This window comes from Narcine bancroftii, chromosome 2, assembly GCF_036971445.1.
Source record: "Narcine bancroftii isolate sNarBan1 chromosome 2, sNarBan1.hap1, whole genome shotgun sequence".
NCBI classification, from domain to species: Eukaryota; Metazoa; Chordata; class Chondrichthyes; order Torpediniformes; family Narcinidae; genus Narcine; species Narcine bancroftii.
This window is the reverse complement of record NC_091470.1, coordinates 15,503,667-15,522,305: the sequence shown is the minus strand read 5'-3', so window position 1 is coordinate 15,522,305 and position 18,639 is coordinate 15,503,667. Positions and strand designations below refer to the sequence as shown.

Below are 18,639 nucleotides of genomic sequence, written 5' to 3'. Positions count from 1 at the left end.
TTCTGAATCTCTTATGCTTTCAATATTACGATACCCTTTCTTAGTCAAGGCAGCTAAAACTGTGCAGAACATTCCAGATATGGCCTCACCAACACCTTAAATGATAATAACAAATTCACCAGATTGATTCCTTGCACAGTGAGTATGTCATAGATGAAACAGACTTGGTCTACATTCAATCCATTCCAGGTCTTGACAGAGTAAAGCAAAGTTGATGTTTGCCTAAATGGGACATGTAAAACCAGGGATTACAAACTCAAAATAAATCACACCTGCCAGGATCAAGGCCGTAGCCCTGGTGGGCCAGGTGCAGAGTCCATCTCCACTGTCGGTTATCTGTTTCTCCAAACTCTCTGCCCATTCAGTCAATCTTAGAGCATCTCTGTTTCCCAGCACTACTTCAGTCATTCTTTACATACAACCAGTCTGTTCTAAGTGGCAGCTTGTGTGCATATCCTACTCCAAAGTAAAACATCAACAGTGGAAAGTCACAAAACTTTTTGAACCTCACTGGAAAAGTATACAAAATTAAACTTGTATTAAAAAGTAGGCTGAAGGATACAAACATATTGCCAAAGTACTTTAGCAACATCTCTGACAAAGGTTCCACATAGTAAGCTAGTTCATAAAGTTAGATTGGGTAGGGATGCAGAATGAGCTTGATGGTGGAAGCTTGAGGATGGCAGTGAAGGGTTGTTATACAGATTGGAGGTCTGGGACAGTGGGGTGCAGCCAGAATCAGTGCCAAGCCCACTGTTCTATGCTAACAATATGGACAACAAGGTAGTTGGCAAGTTTGTGGATGACACCATAATTGACAGTAGACTGGACAGCGAAGCCAATTATCTGAGATTACAACAGGATCAAGATGAACTGGAAAGTGAGCAAAGGAATTGAAGATGAAATTTAATTCAGACAAGTACAAGGTGCTGCACTTTGTTTGGTTAAACCAGGACACGGCTGTACAGAGAATGGTAGTGCCCTGGAGAGTGTTGTAGAAAGAAACTCTGGGATGTGCAGACACTGTGGTTGAAGTAAAAACACAATAGTGGAGAAAGTCAGCTGGTCAAATACTGTACTTTATGTTGCAAAGATAAATGTACATGACCAACGTTTTGGGCTTGAGGCCTTCTACAAGGTACATTAAGTACGCTGTTGGATCAGCTGAGTTTCTCCAGCATTGTTTTTACTTAATATTTACTCTAATCTTTTTTCCAGGATAGGGAATCTTAAACCAGAGGGAAGAGATTGAAGACGAGAAGGGATAGATTTGAAACGAAACCTGATGAGCACCATTTTCCGTACAAAAAATGATGATTTTCTAGAGCAAGCTGTCAGAGGAAGTGGCAGGTACAAATACAGCTATAAAGAACATTTAAACAGGTCTAAAAATAGAAATGTTCAGCAGAAATTGGGCTGAATGCAAGTAAATGGAGCTGGTATGTGCAGATAATTTGATTGGCATGGACAAGCTTGGCTGAAAGGCCCGTTTTAAATTTAAAATTTAAATTTAGACATAGTGCATGGTAACAGGCCATTTCAGCCCTCGAGCCCGTGCCACCCAATTAACCTACATACCTACAACCCTCGGTATGTTTCAAACAGTGGGAGGAAACCCACATACTCTTTTCAGACTCTGCAGGTTTCAAACCCCGGTCCTGATCACTGGCTCTGTAACAGTGTTGAGCTAACCGCTGCACCAACTGTGCTGTCCCAAACTCATGCTACAAAATCTGTGAGTGTTGCGGTCCAGTAATAATATCCACACTTTGCTGTCTTTCAGCAAACAAATGCATTTGTTAACAGCTCAAGATTTGTATGCAATTTTTAAATTTTAGGGAAGATTTTCATAGAGCAACATTTATTTATAAAAGTCTGCAAATCTGGATGTAAAGTAGAACAGGTTAAAACCATCTATATTTTAAATCAATATTAATAATGCAGATCATCACATAGAGTTAACATGAAAATGATATTCATGCCATTTTATTCAGATAAAAATTGGACTTACCTGGAGAACTAGATCTAGAAACATTGTTACTGTGCATATCTTCTATGTCAATAGAATGTAGATCCATATGGGATAGAGCCATACTTAGATTGCTAGGCTCCTCTGATTGTGTCGTCCAGCTCCCTTCTGAAGTACGAGGCTCTCTTGAACCTAAAATCAATGCAAATGTTCAGAAAGGTGCAGTATTATTACATCAAAAACCTACATTACACTACCTTTATAGAAACCATGGTGTTGACTGGGAGGTCAGTTTGAATGGAGAGTTGAAACAGTGACCTGCAAGATGTTGACAAGTCATTTGCCTCATCCCATTAATGAGCCTCATATCAGCACCCAATCATTTTTTAAAATAATTTAGGGATTTTCATTTGCATTTCTATATTTGGGAGTTTATTTTAATTGTTTACTCTATACAACATCTGAATGTAGTTTTTTTCCCCCCTACAGTAGAAGGAATTAATATCCCTCCTTAGATCTCAAAATATTCTTGAAGGGTAGGCGGCGGCGGCCCCGATACGGGCAGGAGCAAGGGGGAGACGGCGGCCCCGGTCTCGGTCGAGTGAGGCAGGCGGAGGCCCAGATACGGGCAGAGAGTTGGAGACGGCGGCCCCAGTCCGGGCACAGGGAGAGCTGCGGCAGCCTCGGCCCCGGTCCGGGCAGTATGGACCGACCTAGGAGGGGAGGCAGACCCCTCCAGCCCGGGTAATAAACCTGCATAGGAGAAGGCCACTCCGATATAAAACCTACGACCCAAGGACCTCGCTGCCACGTCCCAGCTCGCTTGGCCACGGCACACGAACCATGGGTGTAAAGGGTGGGGCCAGTACTGCGCGCACTGCACTCCACCTAAAAGCTCCTTTGCGCAGGCCCGAGGACAGGTCCACGTCCACCCCCTCCACGTCCTCCCCCTCAAAAGATGCTCACAAACTCAAGCTAGCATGCAGGAACATCAGAACCATGCTAGACAAGGCTGATAGCCACCGACCTGAACGTCGGTCTGCCCTCATCGCACATGAACTCCTCAGACTTGACATCGACATAGCCGCTCTCAGTGAAGTCCGCCTGGCAGATGTAGGCAGCGTCCAAGAACGCGGCGCGGGCTACACACTTTACTGGTCTGGCAAGCCTTCGGATGAACGACGCCTATCTGGTGTAGGCTTCATGGTCAAGAGCTTCATTACCTCCAAACTCGAAAACCTTCCGACAGGCCTCTCGGACCGAATCATGTCCATGCGACTCCCCCTTCAAAACAAGCGTCACATCACCCTCATCAGTGTCTATGCTCCAACCCTCCAGGCGGAACCAGCAGAAAAGGACAAGTTCTACACCGACCTGCGCAACCTCATCCAACGCACCCCTACAGCCGACAAGGTTGTCATCCTGGGCGACTTCAACGCTCGCGTCGGCAAAGACTCAGAAACCTGGCCTGGAATCTTGGGCAAGCATGGCGTCGGCAAGTGCAACGACAACGGGCACCTCCTGTTGGAGCTCTGCGCAGAACAGCGGCTTGTCATTACAAACACCCTTTTTCAGCAGAGGGACAGCCTGAAGACCACCTGGATGCATCCCCAATCCAAACACTGGCATCTCCTGGACTACATCCTGGTGCGAGAAAGTGACAAACGAGATGTGCTCCACACCAGGGACATGCCCAGCGCGGAATGCCACACTGACCACCGGCTGGTTCGCTGCAAGCTCAACCTTCAGTTCAAGCCAAAGCCCAGGAACAGTAAAGCCCACAGAAAGAGGTTCAATGTTGGAAACCTGCAGTCAGACGAAGCGAGAGGAAACTTCCAGGCAAACCTCAAAGCAAAGCTCGACGATGCAACCCGCCTCACGGACCCGTCCCCTGAAACCCTCTGGGATCAGTTGGAGACTACCATACTGCAATCCACTGAAGAGGTACTGGGCTTCTCCTCCAGGAAAAACAAGGACTGGTTTGACAAAAACAGCCAGGAAATCCAGGAGCTGCTGGCAAAGAAGCGAGCTGCCCACCAGGCTCACCTTACAAAGCCGTCCTGCCCAGAGAAGAAACAAGCCTTCCGTCGCGCATGCAGCCATCTTCAGCGCAAACTCCGGGAGATCCAAAATGAGTGGTGGACTAGCCTCGCCAAACGAACCCAGCTCAGCGCGGACATTGACGACTTCAGGGGTTTCTACGAGGCTCTAAAGGCTGTGTACGGCCCCTCACCCCAAGTCCAAAACCCGCTGCGCAGCTCAGACGGCAAAGTCCTCCTCAGCGACAAGATCTCCATCCTCAACCGATGGTCAGAACACTTCCAATCTCTTTTCAGAGCCAACCGCTCAGTCCAAGATTCCGCCCTGCTCCAGCTCCCTCAACAGCCCCTAAGGCTAGAGCTGGATGAGGCCCTCATCCAGGATGAGACATATAAGGCAATCGAACAACTGAAAAGTGGCAAAGCAGCAGGTATGGATGGAATCCCCCCAGAGGTCTGGAAGGCTGGCGGCAAAACTCTGCATGCCAAACTGCATGAGTTTTTCAAGCTTTGTTGGGACCAAGGAAAACTACCTCAGGACCTTCGTGATGCCACCATCATCACCCTGTACAAAAACAAAGGTGAGAAATCAGATTGCTCAAACTACAGGGGAATCACGCTGCTCTCCATTGCAGGCAAAATCTTCGCTAGGATTCTACTAAATAGAATAATACCTAGTGTCACCGAGAATATTCTCCCAGAATCACAGTGCGGATTTCGCGCAAACAGAGGAACTACTGACATGGTCTTTGCCCTCAGACAGCTCCAAGAAAAGTGCAGAGAACAAAACAAAGGACTCTACATCACCTTTGTTGACCTCACCAAAGCCTTCGACACCGTGAGCAGGAAAGGGCTTTGGCAAATACTAGAGCGCATCGGATGTCCCCCAAAGTTCCTCAACATGATAATCCAACTGCACGAAAACCAACAAGGTCGGGTCAGATACAGCAATGAGCTCTCTGAACCCTTCTCCATTAACAATAGCGTGAAACAAGGCTGTGTTCTCGCACCAACCTTCTTTTCAATCTTCTTCAGCATGATGCTGAACCAAGCCATGAAAGACCCCAACAATGAAGACGCCGTTTACATCCGGTACCGCACGGATGGCAGTCTCTTCAATCTGAGGCGCCTGCAAGCTCACACCAAGACACAAGAGAAACTTGTCCGTGAACTACTCTTTGCAGATGATGCCGCTTTAGTTGCCCATTCAGGGCCAGCTCTTCAGCGCTTGACGTCCTGCTTTGCGGAAACTGCCAAAGTGTTAGGCCTGGAAGTCAGCCTGAAGAAAACTGAGGTCCTCCATCAGCCAGCTCCCCACCATGACTACCAGCCCCCCCACATCTCCATCGGGCACACAAAACTCAAAATGGTCAACCAGTTTACCTATCTCGGCTGCACCATATCATCAGATGCAAGGATCGACAATGAGATAGACAACAGACTCGCCAAGGCAAATAGCGCCTTTGGAAGACTACACAAAAGAGTCTGGAAAAACAACCAACTGAAAAACCTCACAAAGATAAGCGTATACAGAGCCGTTGTCATACCCACACTCCTGTTCGGCTCCAAATCATGGGTCCTCTACCGGCATCACCTACGGCTCCTAGAACGCTTCCACCAGCGTTGTCTCTGCTCCATCCTCAACATCCATTGGAGCGCTTTCATCCCTAACGTCGAAGTACTCGAGATGGCAGAGGTCAACAGCATCGAGTCCACGCTGCTGAAGATCCAGCTGCGCTGGGTGGGTCACGTCCACAGAATGGAGGACCATCGCCTTCCCAAGATCGTGTTATATGGCGAGCTCTCCACTGGCCACCGTGACAGAGGTGCACCAAAGAAAAGATACAAGGACTGCCTAAAGAAATCTCTTGGTGCCTGCCACATTGACCACCGCCAGTGGGCTGATATCGCCTCAAACCGTGCATCTTGGCGCCTCACAGTTTGGCGGGCAGCAACCTCCTTTGAAGAAGACCGCAGAGCCCACCTCACTGACAAAAGGCAAAGGAGGAAAAACCCAACACCCAACCCCAACCAACCATTTTTCCCCTGCAGCCGCTGCAACCGTGTCTGCCTGTTCCGCATCGGACTTGTCAGCCACAAACGAGCCTGCAGCTGACGTGGACTTTTACCCCCTCCATAAATCTTCGTCCGCGAAGCCAAGCCAAAGAAGAAAGCAACAAGATGGAATCTCAATGCTTTCTTTTTAATTTAAAAAGGCCATTTGTGTCTCATCTTTCTACAACTCAAATACTACGAATCAGCTCTTGGCTTTTCTCTGCCTATTGCAGGGTAATAGCATACTTCACACCATGCAGAAAAGGGTATGAAAGAGCGAGAAATGGACAGTGGGTGAAAAAAGAAAATATAAAACAACCACGCATAGTTAATGTAAAGCTATGGCAGCACCAGTGACCCATGTTCGATTCTGTCACTCTCTGTCAGGAGTTTGTACATTCTCCCCGTGTCATTGTGGGTTTCCTCCAGCTGGTCCAGTTTCCTCCCATATTCCAAAGACATACAATGGGTTCATTGGTGACATGGGTCTATTTGAGCGACATGGGCTTGTGGGCTGGAAGGCCCCATTACTGTGCTGTATCACTAAATTAAAATTAAACTAAAAATAGAAAATAAAAAAATCACAAAGTTTTTGAATACTGAAACCTGTGAGTTACTGAAATTTTAAATATTAAAAATTTTAAGTTTTAAAGGAAAAATTGAATACTGCTCGACTTACGGGATTGAATCAAATTACAATTTTACCTTTCCCACAGTCAAACAATCTCCAATCAAGGCTAATACAGAATGGAGGGCAATGAAGACACGGAGAATCACAATGCGCTGGAGAAACTCAGCAGGTCATGCAGCAACCTCAGGAAGAAAAAGATAACCAATGTTTTGGGCTTGGGGCCCAGACCTGAAATTTTGGCGATTTTTATCTTCCTACAGATGTTTCATGATATTCGGAGTTTCTCCAGCATATTTATGTATTGAACTCACCCCGGCATCTGCAGATTTTCTTGTTTAACCACATGTTAGGATCAGGAGGCATTCACATGGCCCTTCAGCTCCTCCATTGAATAATATCATGGCCGATCTGAATTTGGTCTCCTTTCACATTCCCAGCTTTCCCTTGTAATTCTTTTCATTCCTGTGCTTATCGAAACTCTCTATATCTGCCTTAAAAACTTAAACTGAAATATCCAAAGCTTCAACATATAGGTCTTAATTAGCTAGAGACCAAAACCATTCATATATTTTGAGAAAACAATGCAATTGGGGGACTCCTACTACGTTATCTATGGGAAGAATTAGACTTGCCCCTTGTATTATATAATAAAGGTGGAGGTAAAAGGGTAGCTTGAAAAGCATCACACCAAACACATACTACTACTGATGACACTGGTCATCTAATCAAATGTGACATTCAGTTCTGGGCTCCACAGTAGTCATTGCTTTGACATTCGATCCAAAACCAAAGGGTACATGTGTCATCGCAAAAATAGCTACAAATCAAGAATCGGAAAGAAGGGAGCAACTCAGGGAAATGACAAATTAGGGAAGATGAAGGGAGCAAACTATAGGAGCTGTAGGCTGAAAAATTCCAATGTTCTGGTAAACTTTAGCCAAAAAAGATTTGGTAAGTTTCCATTAAGATGAAAAATAGCAGAGTTAATTTGCTTATTTAGAAAGTGGGGATGCCGAAAGCAGGCCAGTGAGCTTAACAGCAGTCATGGAGAATTTTTAAAAAAATTAAATAGGTTATAGGGAGACACTTAAAAAAAATAAATCAAGGTAATCAGGCAAGGTCAAACTTTTATGAAAGTCACATTTCACAACTTAATTGTTCTTCAAAGTAGTAAAATATGCTGGAAATAAAAGGGAACAAGGTACTTTTATTACTGGAAAGCATTTAATAAAGTTTCTTAAAGATTTTAAATAAAATCAAAGGTCATGACATGGAATTTAACACAATGGTGTGGATGGAGCATTTGCTAACTAACAGCAGTGGACATAAAATGATTTTTTTTCTGTTGCACTGTGTGTCAGCAAAATCAGTACATCCTTCCAAGATTAGCTCAATGCATTCTACACTCTTCAAGCAGGAAGCCAGTGAGATAATGGAAACATCTCCTACCTCAAGCAGGCCCATGCCCACTGCTGCAGATGTCAGATCAACATTCTAGAAAAAGTAGGTGCTGAAAGTCTACAGTAAAGAGGGTCCCAAGAAGTGTTCTCAGAGCAACATGCAGTTAGATTCACAGAAACATTCAATCTCTTTCTCCAATAGGTTAAAGTACCCATCAGCTTCAAGAAGGCCACCATCATCCCAGTGCCAAAGAACAATGTGATGAATGATCTAAATGACTACCAGCCAGTGGTTCTGACATTCATTACCATCAAGTGCTTCAAGAGTTTGGCCATAATTCCAGCCTATCAGCTACCATTGACTCACTCAAGTTTGCATACTGTCAATTTAGGTCCACAACAGATGCCATCTCCATGGCACTACACTCAGCCCTGGAACACCAGAATAACAAGGACTCCAATGTTAGACAACCACTTATCGACTCACTCTTCATTTTCAACTCAATAGTACCAAGCCAATCAAGCCCCAAGCTTCTGGACCTTGGTTTCAGCAATTGGATCCACATTTTTCTGTCCTGCATTCTCTGATCAGTGAAGATTGGTGACAACACCACTTTCATTATGATCCTCAACATCAGGGTACCACAAGGCTGCATGCCCAGTCCTCTCCTATGCTCTCCGTATACTGACTATGGGGCCAAGTACAGTTCCAACTTCATCTATAAATTTGTGGAAGATACCACTGCAACAAACAAGATCTCTAACAACGATGGAGCAAAGTGCAGAAGAGAGATAGAGGAACTTGTAACTTGGCTCCAAGGACAACACCCTCTCTCTCAATGCTAACAAGATCAAGGAAGTGGTTACAAACCTCCAGAGGAGAGGTGGAACTCACTCCGCAGACAGAACAACTATGCCGAGAAGAAGATAGTGGTCAGCTTAATCAGCTCCAATCACTTTTCCTGATCTGCCAATATCAATGTATTGGCCAAGAAAGCACACCAGCACCTTCTCAGAATAATGAGGAAATTATCTGGATTTCTTGCTGACATGGACAGGGCAAAAACGAGGCCACAAAAGAGATACCTACAAGTGAGCAGATAAAGATCTGGCAAATGAATAATTTCACACATTGCACATTATTTTCCCTGCTAAACGTGAGCATTAAAATAGCAAGAGTCTGTAGCACTTCAACATATGAAAGGATCTAGGTGCTCTAGTCTCACCATTCTCAACCATTTTTTGGCTGTCCACCTTAGGACTCCACTCAAAGTTTATGGGCTGTCTTCCCTATGAATTAGTTAAGTTTATTTGGTTTCTTCTGTACGTCTCTCCTAATGACTTTTAAAAAAATATTTTATGATTTCAGTCTATGGCCCTTCTTAAATGTGCTATGGTCCTTATACAGAATGGCTGTTCTAGTACATCATTTGTAAAGGACTATGTGCAGGAATTGGGAAATGTTATCTTCTATTGCTGACCAAAAGTTCAACTTCAGATCTGTAGAGTCATGGTAAGACCACATCTGAAGTACAATGTCCACTTCAGTGTCCTTAACAGATGTTAATGTATTGGAAACAGTTATGAGATTTATTGGAATAATATCTGGAATTAATAGGTTGCCATTATAAGAACTATTGCTCAGGCTAGGTGACTTGATTCAAACATACAAATTCCCAAGGGATCTTAACAGAATCAATGTCGTCAGGATGGTTCCTCCAGTGAGAAATGTGTAACTACAGGTCACCAATTACATTTAAAAAAAAGTTTCCTCCTGATACAAATAGTCCAAATCTTTTCCCCCTCAAAAACAAAAGCAGTGAGTCTTTGGAACGTGATCCCTCAAAAGGGCAGCATTAAAAGACTTTGAATTTATTTTTAATGGCAGAGGTAGACAGGTTCTTGATAAGAAACGGAGAGCTGATGTTCAATTGTAACAGTCTTTATCTTATTGCTTGGCAAAACTGGCTCAAGGACAAAGTATCTTGGTCCTGTCCTTAATTGATTAGCAAAACCAGAGAAAGATGTTAAATTCCTACACAAAGTAAGTAGCTCTGGCAAGGAAGGCACCTCGATTTCATTATCATCTGCATGAACCCAATGAAACAGCATGCCTATGGACCATGGTGCTCACACAATACAAAATATAATTTAAATCATCAAAGTAAATATATGTTAATATTTGGGATGATTTACACAGTTACAGGACACTCTTGATCAATCTCACAGCAAGAAGCTATTCCTCAGCCTGGCAGTCTTGATTTTGATGCTCCCGTATCCCCTTTCTCAATGATAGTTGGGTTGAAGATTCTATGAAAGGGTTGATGATATTAATTCCTTGAGTCCCATTTAGACATCGCTCCCAGTAAATATCATTGAGAGGAAAGAAAAACTATTGTGATCCTCTCAGCTGTTTGAATGAACCTCTGTATAGACCTTCAGTTTATGCTTTCCACTCTCCATACCATATAATGATGCAGCCAGACGGGACACTCAATAATTGTCAAGATGGGGGCTGGTAGCCTTGCCCCGCTCAGCCTCCTTAGCAAGTGAAGGCACTGCTCCATCTTCCTGACCAATAAAGAGGTATCGTTAATCCAGGAGAGGTCATTCTTTATTTGCATGCCATGGAACTTTGTGCACTCCACAAAGGAATCTTTGATTTGTGGTGGAGAATGATCAACTTTAGTCCTTGTGAAATTCACAATCATCTCCTTTGTCTTATCCACGTTGAGACTCAGGTTTTCTCCTTGGGTTTTACAAGCCCTTCATTCTTCTGTATGTAATGAGTGTATCATTGTTGCCGACGAGGGCAACTTTTGTGGCATCATCTGCAAATTTGATGATTCCATAAGAAATGAATCTGATAATGCAGTTGATAGCCAGAAGTGTTGACAGTAGTGGGTTGAGCACACAGTCCTGAGGTGCATCAGTGCTCAGCATGGTGGGACTTAATGCTTTGTGGCCAACCCAGACAGACTGTGGTCATTTTGGTCAAGAAGTCCAGAATCCAGTTGCAGAGAGGGATGTGGAGTCCCCCAACCTCTGAAGCATTATCATGTTTATACATAACATTTATAACTTTTAAATAGTTGTTCCATCAGTCAAAGCTCTCTCTTAATGCCATTGAGTCTTCCAGCAGGGAAACAGACCCACATTAGGCCCATACATCTTCAATCCCCTCCCATCCATTTAGTTACCCAAGTGTTTCTTAAACAATATAAACATACCTGCCTTTACCACTTGGTCCAGCAGCTTGCTCACTACTCTCAGAGCAAAGAACTATTCCCTCAAATCCCTTCTAAATCCACAGGACGCTACAGCAAAGATAATAGGCTATTCAGCCCTTCTCATCTGTCCCAAAACATCATTCTGCTAGTCCCACTGATCTGCACCCAGTCTATAACCCTCCAGATCTCTCTCATCTATTCAATTTATTCTTAAAAATAAAGTGTGGTTTGCTACTTTTAATGTTCGAGGATTAAATAGTACGATTAAACGTAAGCAAGCTTTGACGTATATTAAAAAAATGAAATTTGATATTACCTTTTTACAAGAAACACATTTGAATGTGAAGGAATGCGTGAAATTAAAAAGGGACTGGGTTGGTTGGGCATGTATATTCTTCTTCATTTAATTCTAGAGCTAAAGGTGTAGCAATTTTGATACATAAAAATTTATCTTTTGAATTACAATCAATGGAGGAAAAGTCAGGATGTATTCTTAAACTGAATTGTAAGATTTTTAGTGAACTTTGAACTTTACTTAATATTTATGCCCCAAATGCAGATTATGAAATATTTATTTCAGATGCATTTTTATGTTTGGGTCAGGCTAATGATAATATTTTAGTTGGTGGTGATTTTAATTGTGCTTTGGAACCTTTATTAAATAAATCTCCAAAGAAAGTTAAAAAATCCAAGATGGCAATCCAGATTCAAGCGTTGATGAAAGATCTTATTTAGAAGATATTTGGAGACATCTTAATCCGACAGAGAAAGATTTTTCCTTTTATTCATCGAGACATGAATTATTTTCAAGGATTGAATTCTTTTTAGTATCGGCACATTTACAAGGGAAAATACAACAAGCGGAATATAAAAGTAGGTTGATTTCAGATCATTCTCTGTTATATTTTACATATGAAACTTCTGAGAAAATTCAAATAGCTTATCGTTGGAGATTTAATACATTGTTGTTAAAAAATATGGAATTCATAGGTTTTTTGAAAAAACAAATTAATTTTTTTTGAAAGAAAATTCTAATTCTGTTCAAAGTAAGTTTGTATTATGGGATGCTATGAAAGCCTATTTGAGATGACAAATAATTAGTTATACTTCTAAAATAAAAAAGAATCGATTAAATCAGAGTCTTGAATTAGAGAAACAGATCGATGAGTTAGAAAAGGAATTTCAGAAAGATGCTACAGAAGATCAGAAAATAGAAATATCTAGGCTGAAATTGAAATATAATACTTTGCAATCATCAATTTGAATGTTTGATTAATAGGACATAAACAACGGTATTACGAATGGGGAGAGAAAGCACATAAGGTATTGGCATGGCAATTAAAAAAAGAACAGATATTGAGGACTATTAATCCTGTTAGACGGAATTCTCTTATTACTTATAAACCTCGTGAGATTAATGATGAATTTTATTCATTTTATAAAAAGTTATATACATCTGAAGGAAAACAGGAAACTTGATCGATTGATCTTTTTTTTTTAATCACAGTTGAATTTACCGATATTAGAGGATGGAGATATACAGGAGTTAGAAGAACCATTTACTGATTCGGAAATTAAAATGGCTATGCTGGAAATGCCGAACAGTAAATCGCCTGGTGATGATGGATTTTCGGTTGAATTTTATAAAATTTTTTATGATGATTTATCTACAGTGTTTGGTGATGTATTATGTCAAGTTGGAGAACATTATGAATTACCTGAGTCTTATTCTAGTGCTTTAATTACAGTAATTCCTAAAAAGGATAGAGATCCTTTGAAAGTATCTTCATATAGATCAATTTCATTGTTAAATATAGATTATAAAATAATAGCTAAAATATTAGCGAATAGATTGGCTAAATTTTTACCAAAGATGATTCATGTTGATCAAACAGGTTTTATAAAGAATAGATATGCTTCAGATAACATTTTGCGCGTGATTAGTTTGATTAATAGATTTCGACAATCTTTAGATCACCCAATGGTGATATCCTTAGATGTAGAAAAAGCATTTGATAGAGTTGAATGGAATTTTTTGTTTAAAGTTTTGGAGAAATTTAAGTTTGGTCCTTCTTTTATTGGTTGGATTAGGGCTCTATATATTAAACCGGCAGCTGGAGTATTGACGAATGGTTTGACTTCTGAATCTTTTAAGTTAACTCGATCAACTCGTCAAGGTTGTCCTTTATCACCAGATTTGTTTGCGTTAGTGATTGAACCTTTAGCACAGTTGATAAGACAAAATACACAGATGCAAGGTATGAAAGTTTTAGATGAAGAGTATAAAATTAATTTATTTGCTGATAATGTATTGGTGTATTTAATAAACCCAGCTCAGTCACTTTTGCATTTGAAGGCATGTTTAGTACAATATGGATGTCTTTCTGGATACAAATTTAATTGGGAAAAAGGTGAAATTTTACCAGTAAGTGAAGGAGATTATTCAGTTTATAAGAATATTATTAATTTGAAGTGGACTGATCGAATTAAATATCTGGCTTTAATTTTGAATGCAAATATTATCAATCTTTATATAAATTAAATTATGCTCCATTAATGAAAAAAATTAAAAATGATTTGATTAAATGGAAAGATTTACCTATTAATTTAATGGGAACAATAAATACAATTAAGATGAATATCTTTCCGCGTATACAATATTTGTTTCAATCTATTCCGTATTTACTAGATAAATTTTTTTTTCGAGATTTGAATAAAATGGTTAGGGAGTTTTTATGGAGGGGTAAATTTTCGAGAGTAGCTTTGAATAAATTAACTTGGAAATATGAGTTAGGGGGGACTACGTTTACCACATTTTCAAATTTATTATGAAGCAGTCCAACTTAAATTTATTAGTTCATTGATGGATTTGGTACGGCCTCCTAGTTGGGCTAAAATTGAGATGGCAATTATTTCTGAATTTGAAATACATCAATTTTTGTTTAGGTGGAATATAAATTTGTTACAACAATATAATGTCCCTATACTAAAACATTTAATGGAGTTATGGATAAAGAAAAATAAAATGATAGGCTCTAGGGGTAAATTACTGGCTTTGACTGCATTGTATAATAATCAATTTGTTTCTTTTTCAATACATAATCAAAGTTTATTGCATTGGAGATTTAAAGGTGTGAAAAATTTGGGAGATTGTTTTAAAGAGGGTAAGTTTTTATCTTTTAATCAGATTTTGGTATTGTTAAGAATTTTTTATTTCTTTATTGTCAAATTCGATCTTTGGTAAAATGTATGTTTGGTAGAGATATGATTTTACCTAAAATGACTAAATTTGAGACTTTTCTTATGAAGGTACCAGAGAAGGGTTATATTTCATTTATGTATCAAATATTACAGGATGGTATGGATAAAAAGGGTTGGGATAGATCTAAAATTAAATGGGAAGCGGATATTGGCTTTATTTTTTTCTGAAGAGGATTGGTTATATATCTGTTATGATAGTGTAACTAGACTGATAAATGCACGTTATGCAATGATTAATTACTGTTTTTTACATCAATTATATTTGACACCTGAAAAATTAAAAAAATGTTTTTAATGGATCACATTTGTGTTTTAGATGTGGTGATACGGTTGGAACTTTTTTTCATGCTGTTTGGTTATGTATACATATACAATCTTTTTGGAAGAAAATTCTTAGTGCCATCAGCAAACTTACTGATCCAATTTCCCACATTATCATCCAGATCATTGATATAGACAACAAATAACAATGGTTCCAGCACCGATCCCTGAGGCACACCATTAATCACAGGCCTCTTGTCTGAGAAGCAATCATCCACTACCACTCTCTATCTTCTCCCATTCAGCCAATTTTGAATCCAGGATACCAAATCTCTGAACCTTCTGAACTAACCTAGCATGTGGGACCTTGTCAAAGGCCTTACTGAAGTCCATGTAGACAACATCCACAGCCTTTTCTTCATCTACTTTCTTGGTAACCTCCTCCAAAAACTCTAAGATTCATTAAACATGACCTACCACATACAAAGCCATGCTGACTATTCTTAAGTAGCCCTTAGGTGTCCAAATATTTGTATATCAGATCTCTCAGAACACCCTCCAATAATTTACCTAATATCAATAATTTACCTAATACTGACATCAGGCTCACTGGCCTGTAATTTCCTGGTCTACTTTTGGAACCTTTTTATACAATGGAACAACATGAGTTACCCTCCAATCCTCCAATACCTCACCCATGGACAAGGACATTTTAAATATTAGTGTCAGGCCTCCAGCAATTTCTATACCAATCTCTCTCAAGTTCCGAGGGAATATCATGTCAGGCCTAGGGGATTATCTAACTTTATTCACTGTAAGGCAGCAAGACACTTCCTCCTCTTTAATTTCTATATCTTCCTTGACACTACTGCTGGCTTCGCTTCCTTCCTTATACTATGCCAGTTTCCTGAGTAAATACTAATGCAAATAAGCTGTTTAAGATCTCCCCCCTTGAGAGACGACTACTCTGATCTCGAGGGGACCAATTTTGTCCCTTACTATCCTTTTACTTTTAGTATATTTGTCTGCCAAAGCAATCTCATGTCTTCTTTTTGCCTTCCTGATTTCCTTCTTAAGCATTGTCTTCCAATTTCTATATTATTCTAGTACCTCATTTGCTCCTTGTTGCCTATACCTGCTTTTCACCTTCTAAACCAGATTGCCAATATCCCTTGAAACCAAGGTTCCCTATGCCCATTAATTTCACCTTTAAATCATGACAGAAATATGCAAACTCTGTACTCTCAAAATTTTACTTTTGAAGGCCTTCCACTCACTGAACACATCCTTGCCAGAAAACAACTTATCCAAATCCACTCTTCCTAGATCTTTTCTCATTTCCACAAAATTGGCCATTCTCCAATTTAGAATCTTAACTTGAGGACCAGACCAATCCTTATCCATAATTAACTTGAAACTAATAACATGAGTTATAACTGGACCCAAAATGGTCACCTACACATACTTCTGTCACCTGACTTATCTGGTTCCCTAATAGGAAATCCAGAATTGCATCGTCTTTCATTGCTACCTCTATATATTGATTTAGAAAACTTTCCTGAACACATTTGACAAACTCCAAGCCATCCAGCCAATATATGGAAAGTTGAAATCTCTTATTATCACAACTTTATATTTCTTACGGGGGTGTGGCCATGCTGAGGATCGGAGCAGACGTCACCATCAGAGTTATGGATTTGTGTGTGTTTCTTAAAGGGGAAATAAGTATCCTTCTTAAATAGGGAAACGCCTCTTAAAAAGGGAAATGATACAGTATTTTTTATAAATGGAAAGATTTTATTGTTATACAATATTTGTTTGAAAAATGGTATGGATAAAACACTAAATTTTATTAGTCTTAATATTAACGGGGGATAAGTGAGATAGTGAAGAGTAAAAGGGTCTTGGCATACCTAAAGAAATTAATAGTGGATATAATGTTTTTGCAGGAAACACATCTTACCAAATTTGAACATGATAAATTAAAAAGAGGATGGGTAGGACAAATAATATTGTCTTCATTTGGATCAAAGGCAAGAGGGGTGGTTATTCTAATTAATAAAAATACACCAGCATTAATAGGAGACATTTCAATTGATCAAGCTAGAAGGTATGTAATGGCACATTGTAAAATTATGGAGAAGCATTTTTGTATATTTATGCTCCAAATTATGATGATGAAGTCTTTATGAAGGATGTCTTCTTAAAAATAGCAGAGGGAAGACAAAATATATTGGTTGGAGGGTATTTTAATTTTTGCTTGGACCCAATACTAGATAAATCTGTAAGAACAGTAATGAGGGTAAAAGCAGCAAAACCCACAATTTCATGTAAGAAGGATCTAAACCTTTTCAGTTTATGGAGGCAATTAAATTCCACAGAGAGAGACTACTCCTTTTACTCAAGGGTGCACTACACACATACAAGGATTGACTTATTTCTAATGTCTGCCTAGTTAAAAAGTAGAGCGATAAAACAGAATACCTAGCAAGGCTTCTATCAGACAACTTGATGATAGAATTAACATTAATGACTGCAACAATGGAAAAGCAAGAAAATGTATACAGATCATTCTTAATACCAAGCTACTTAGAAGAACAGACTTCTGTGAATTTATAAAGAGGCAGATAGAAATATTTTGTGAAACAAATCAGCTGTCTTCTAACAATAGTTTTTTGATATGGGACACGCTCAAAGCATATTTGAGGGGGGCAAAGAATCTTAAGAGAGAATATATGGCAGAAGTAAATAGCCTGAAGGATATTATAGAATTAGAGTTACAGATATCATATTTTATATTGTATATAGATATGTTTTTGAAGGAGACAGATTGTGGAGGTAGTGTAGGTCACAAAAACTTCAGAAAACAAATCACATTTAAAATGCAAGAGCTTTGCTCAAAGAAGACACCCTGGGTGCAGTGCCTTTGTAGGGACAATTAAAACTGCTTTGCTAGAGGTTTTCCTAAGGAGGGACAAATAGAAGAACCTGAGCTCAAAAGACTTCACAAGTAGGTGTTAATTGGAGATGTTGTGGAGTAATGGATTATTGTTTTGAAAGCTCCAAGGATTAGGCCCGGTGCTGCAATCAGTCTGGTTGCAGTTTGATGTTCTAAGAAGGTGATGCGGTTTTGCAAGGGGGAGAGAGAGAGAAAAAGAGAGAGAGAGACAGAGAGAGAGAGAGAGAGAGAGAAGAGAGAGAGAGAGAGAGATAGAGAGAGAGAGAGAGAGAAGAGAGAGAGAACTGGTTTCTGCAGTCATGGCAAGCTGGCAGCATGTTGAAATCCCATTATGAAGATGGGTTCTGAGTTCAGCCTGTTCAAAACCCTTCTGGTCCATACAAGAGGCAATGGCTGGCTAGAGTGTTTCACCTGAAATAAGGGAAACAAAAGGAATTCTGTGGTGACCTTCAGAAGAAGAGAATATCATTTGGAAAACCCTGATGGGGCAAGTTTCTTCAGCAAGATACTGAAGCGGCTGTTAAGAAGGAATCAGTTTGTGTGTGTCCAACAAGCAACAAATCTCTCTCTGAAACCAACAAGAACCTTCCTGAGTGGTAACTAATTATCTTTATTCTCCAGAGCTTGGTGAAAATTCATAAATGTTAAATTCTGTGTACAGTATATGAATTGCCTGATATTGGTGAACTTGGAGGAGTGAGATTGGACAGTGAATCAAAGAACTTTTCTGAACTGATACACATTACATACATGTGTGCTTAAAATGAGAAGGGGGTTAAGTTTGTAATAAGTTAAAGTTTGATCTTGTTTTTGTGTTTAAAGAAAATTAAAAAC

At 40.0% G+C, this 18,639-nt stretch overlaps 1 protein-coding gene across 3 annotated transcripts in view; it reads right to left on the bottom strand.

The window, feature by feature from the left end:
* Positions 1-18,639, bottom strand: part of ston2 (stonin 2) — a 153,019-nt gene that overhangs the window by 74,566 nt on the left and 59,814 nt on the right. For 2 of the 3 annotated variants that reach the window (XR_011351052.1, XM_069915971.1), the window contains exon 4: positions 2,012-2,161. Coding sequence is in view for 1 of the 3 variants with exons in the window: in XM_069915971.1 (XP_069772072.1) it covers positions 2,012-2,161 (150 nt within the window). In the remaining 2 variants the exon portion in view is untranslated. Of the gene's footprint in view, positions 1-2,011; positions 2,162-18,639 lie in introns of those variants that run through there. The other variant, XM_069915974.1, reaches the window with a different exon arrangement.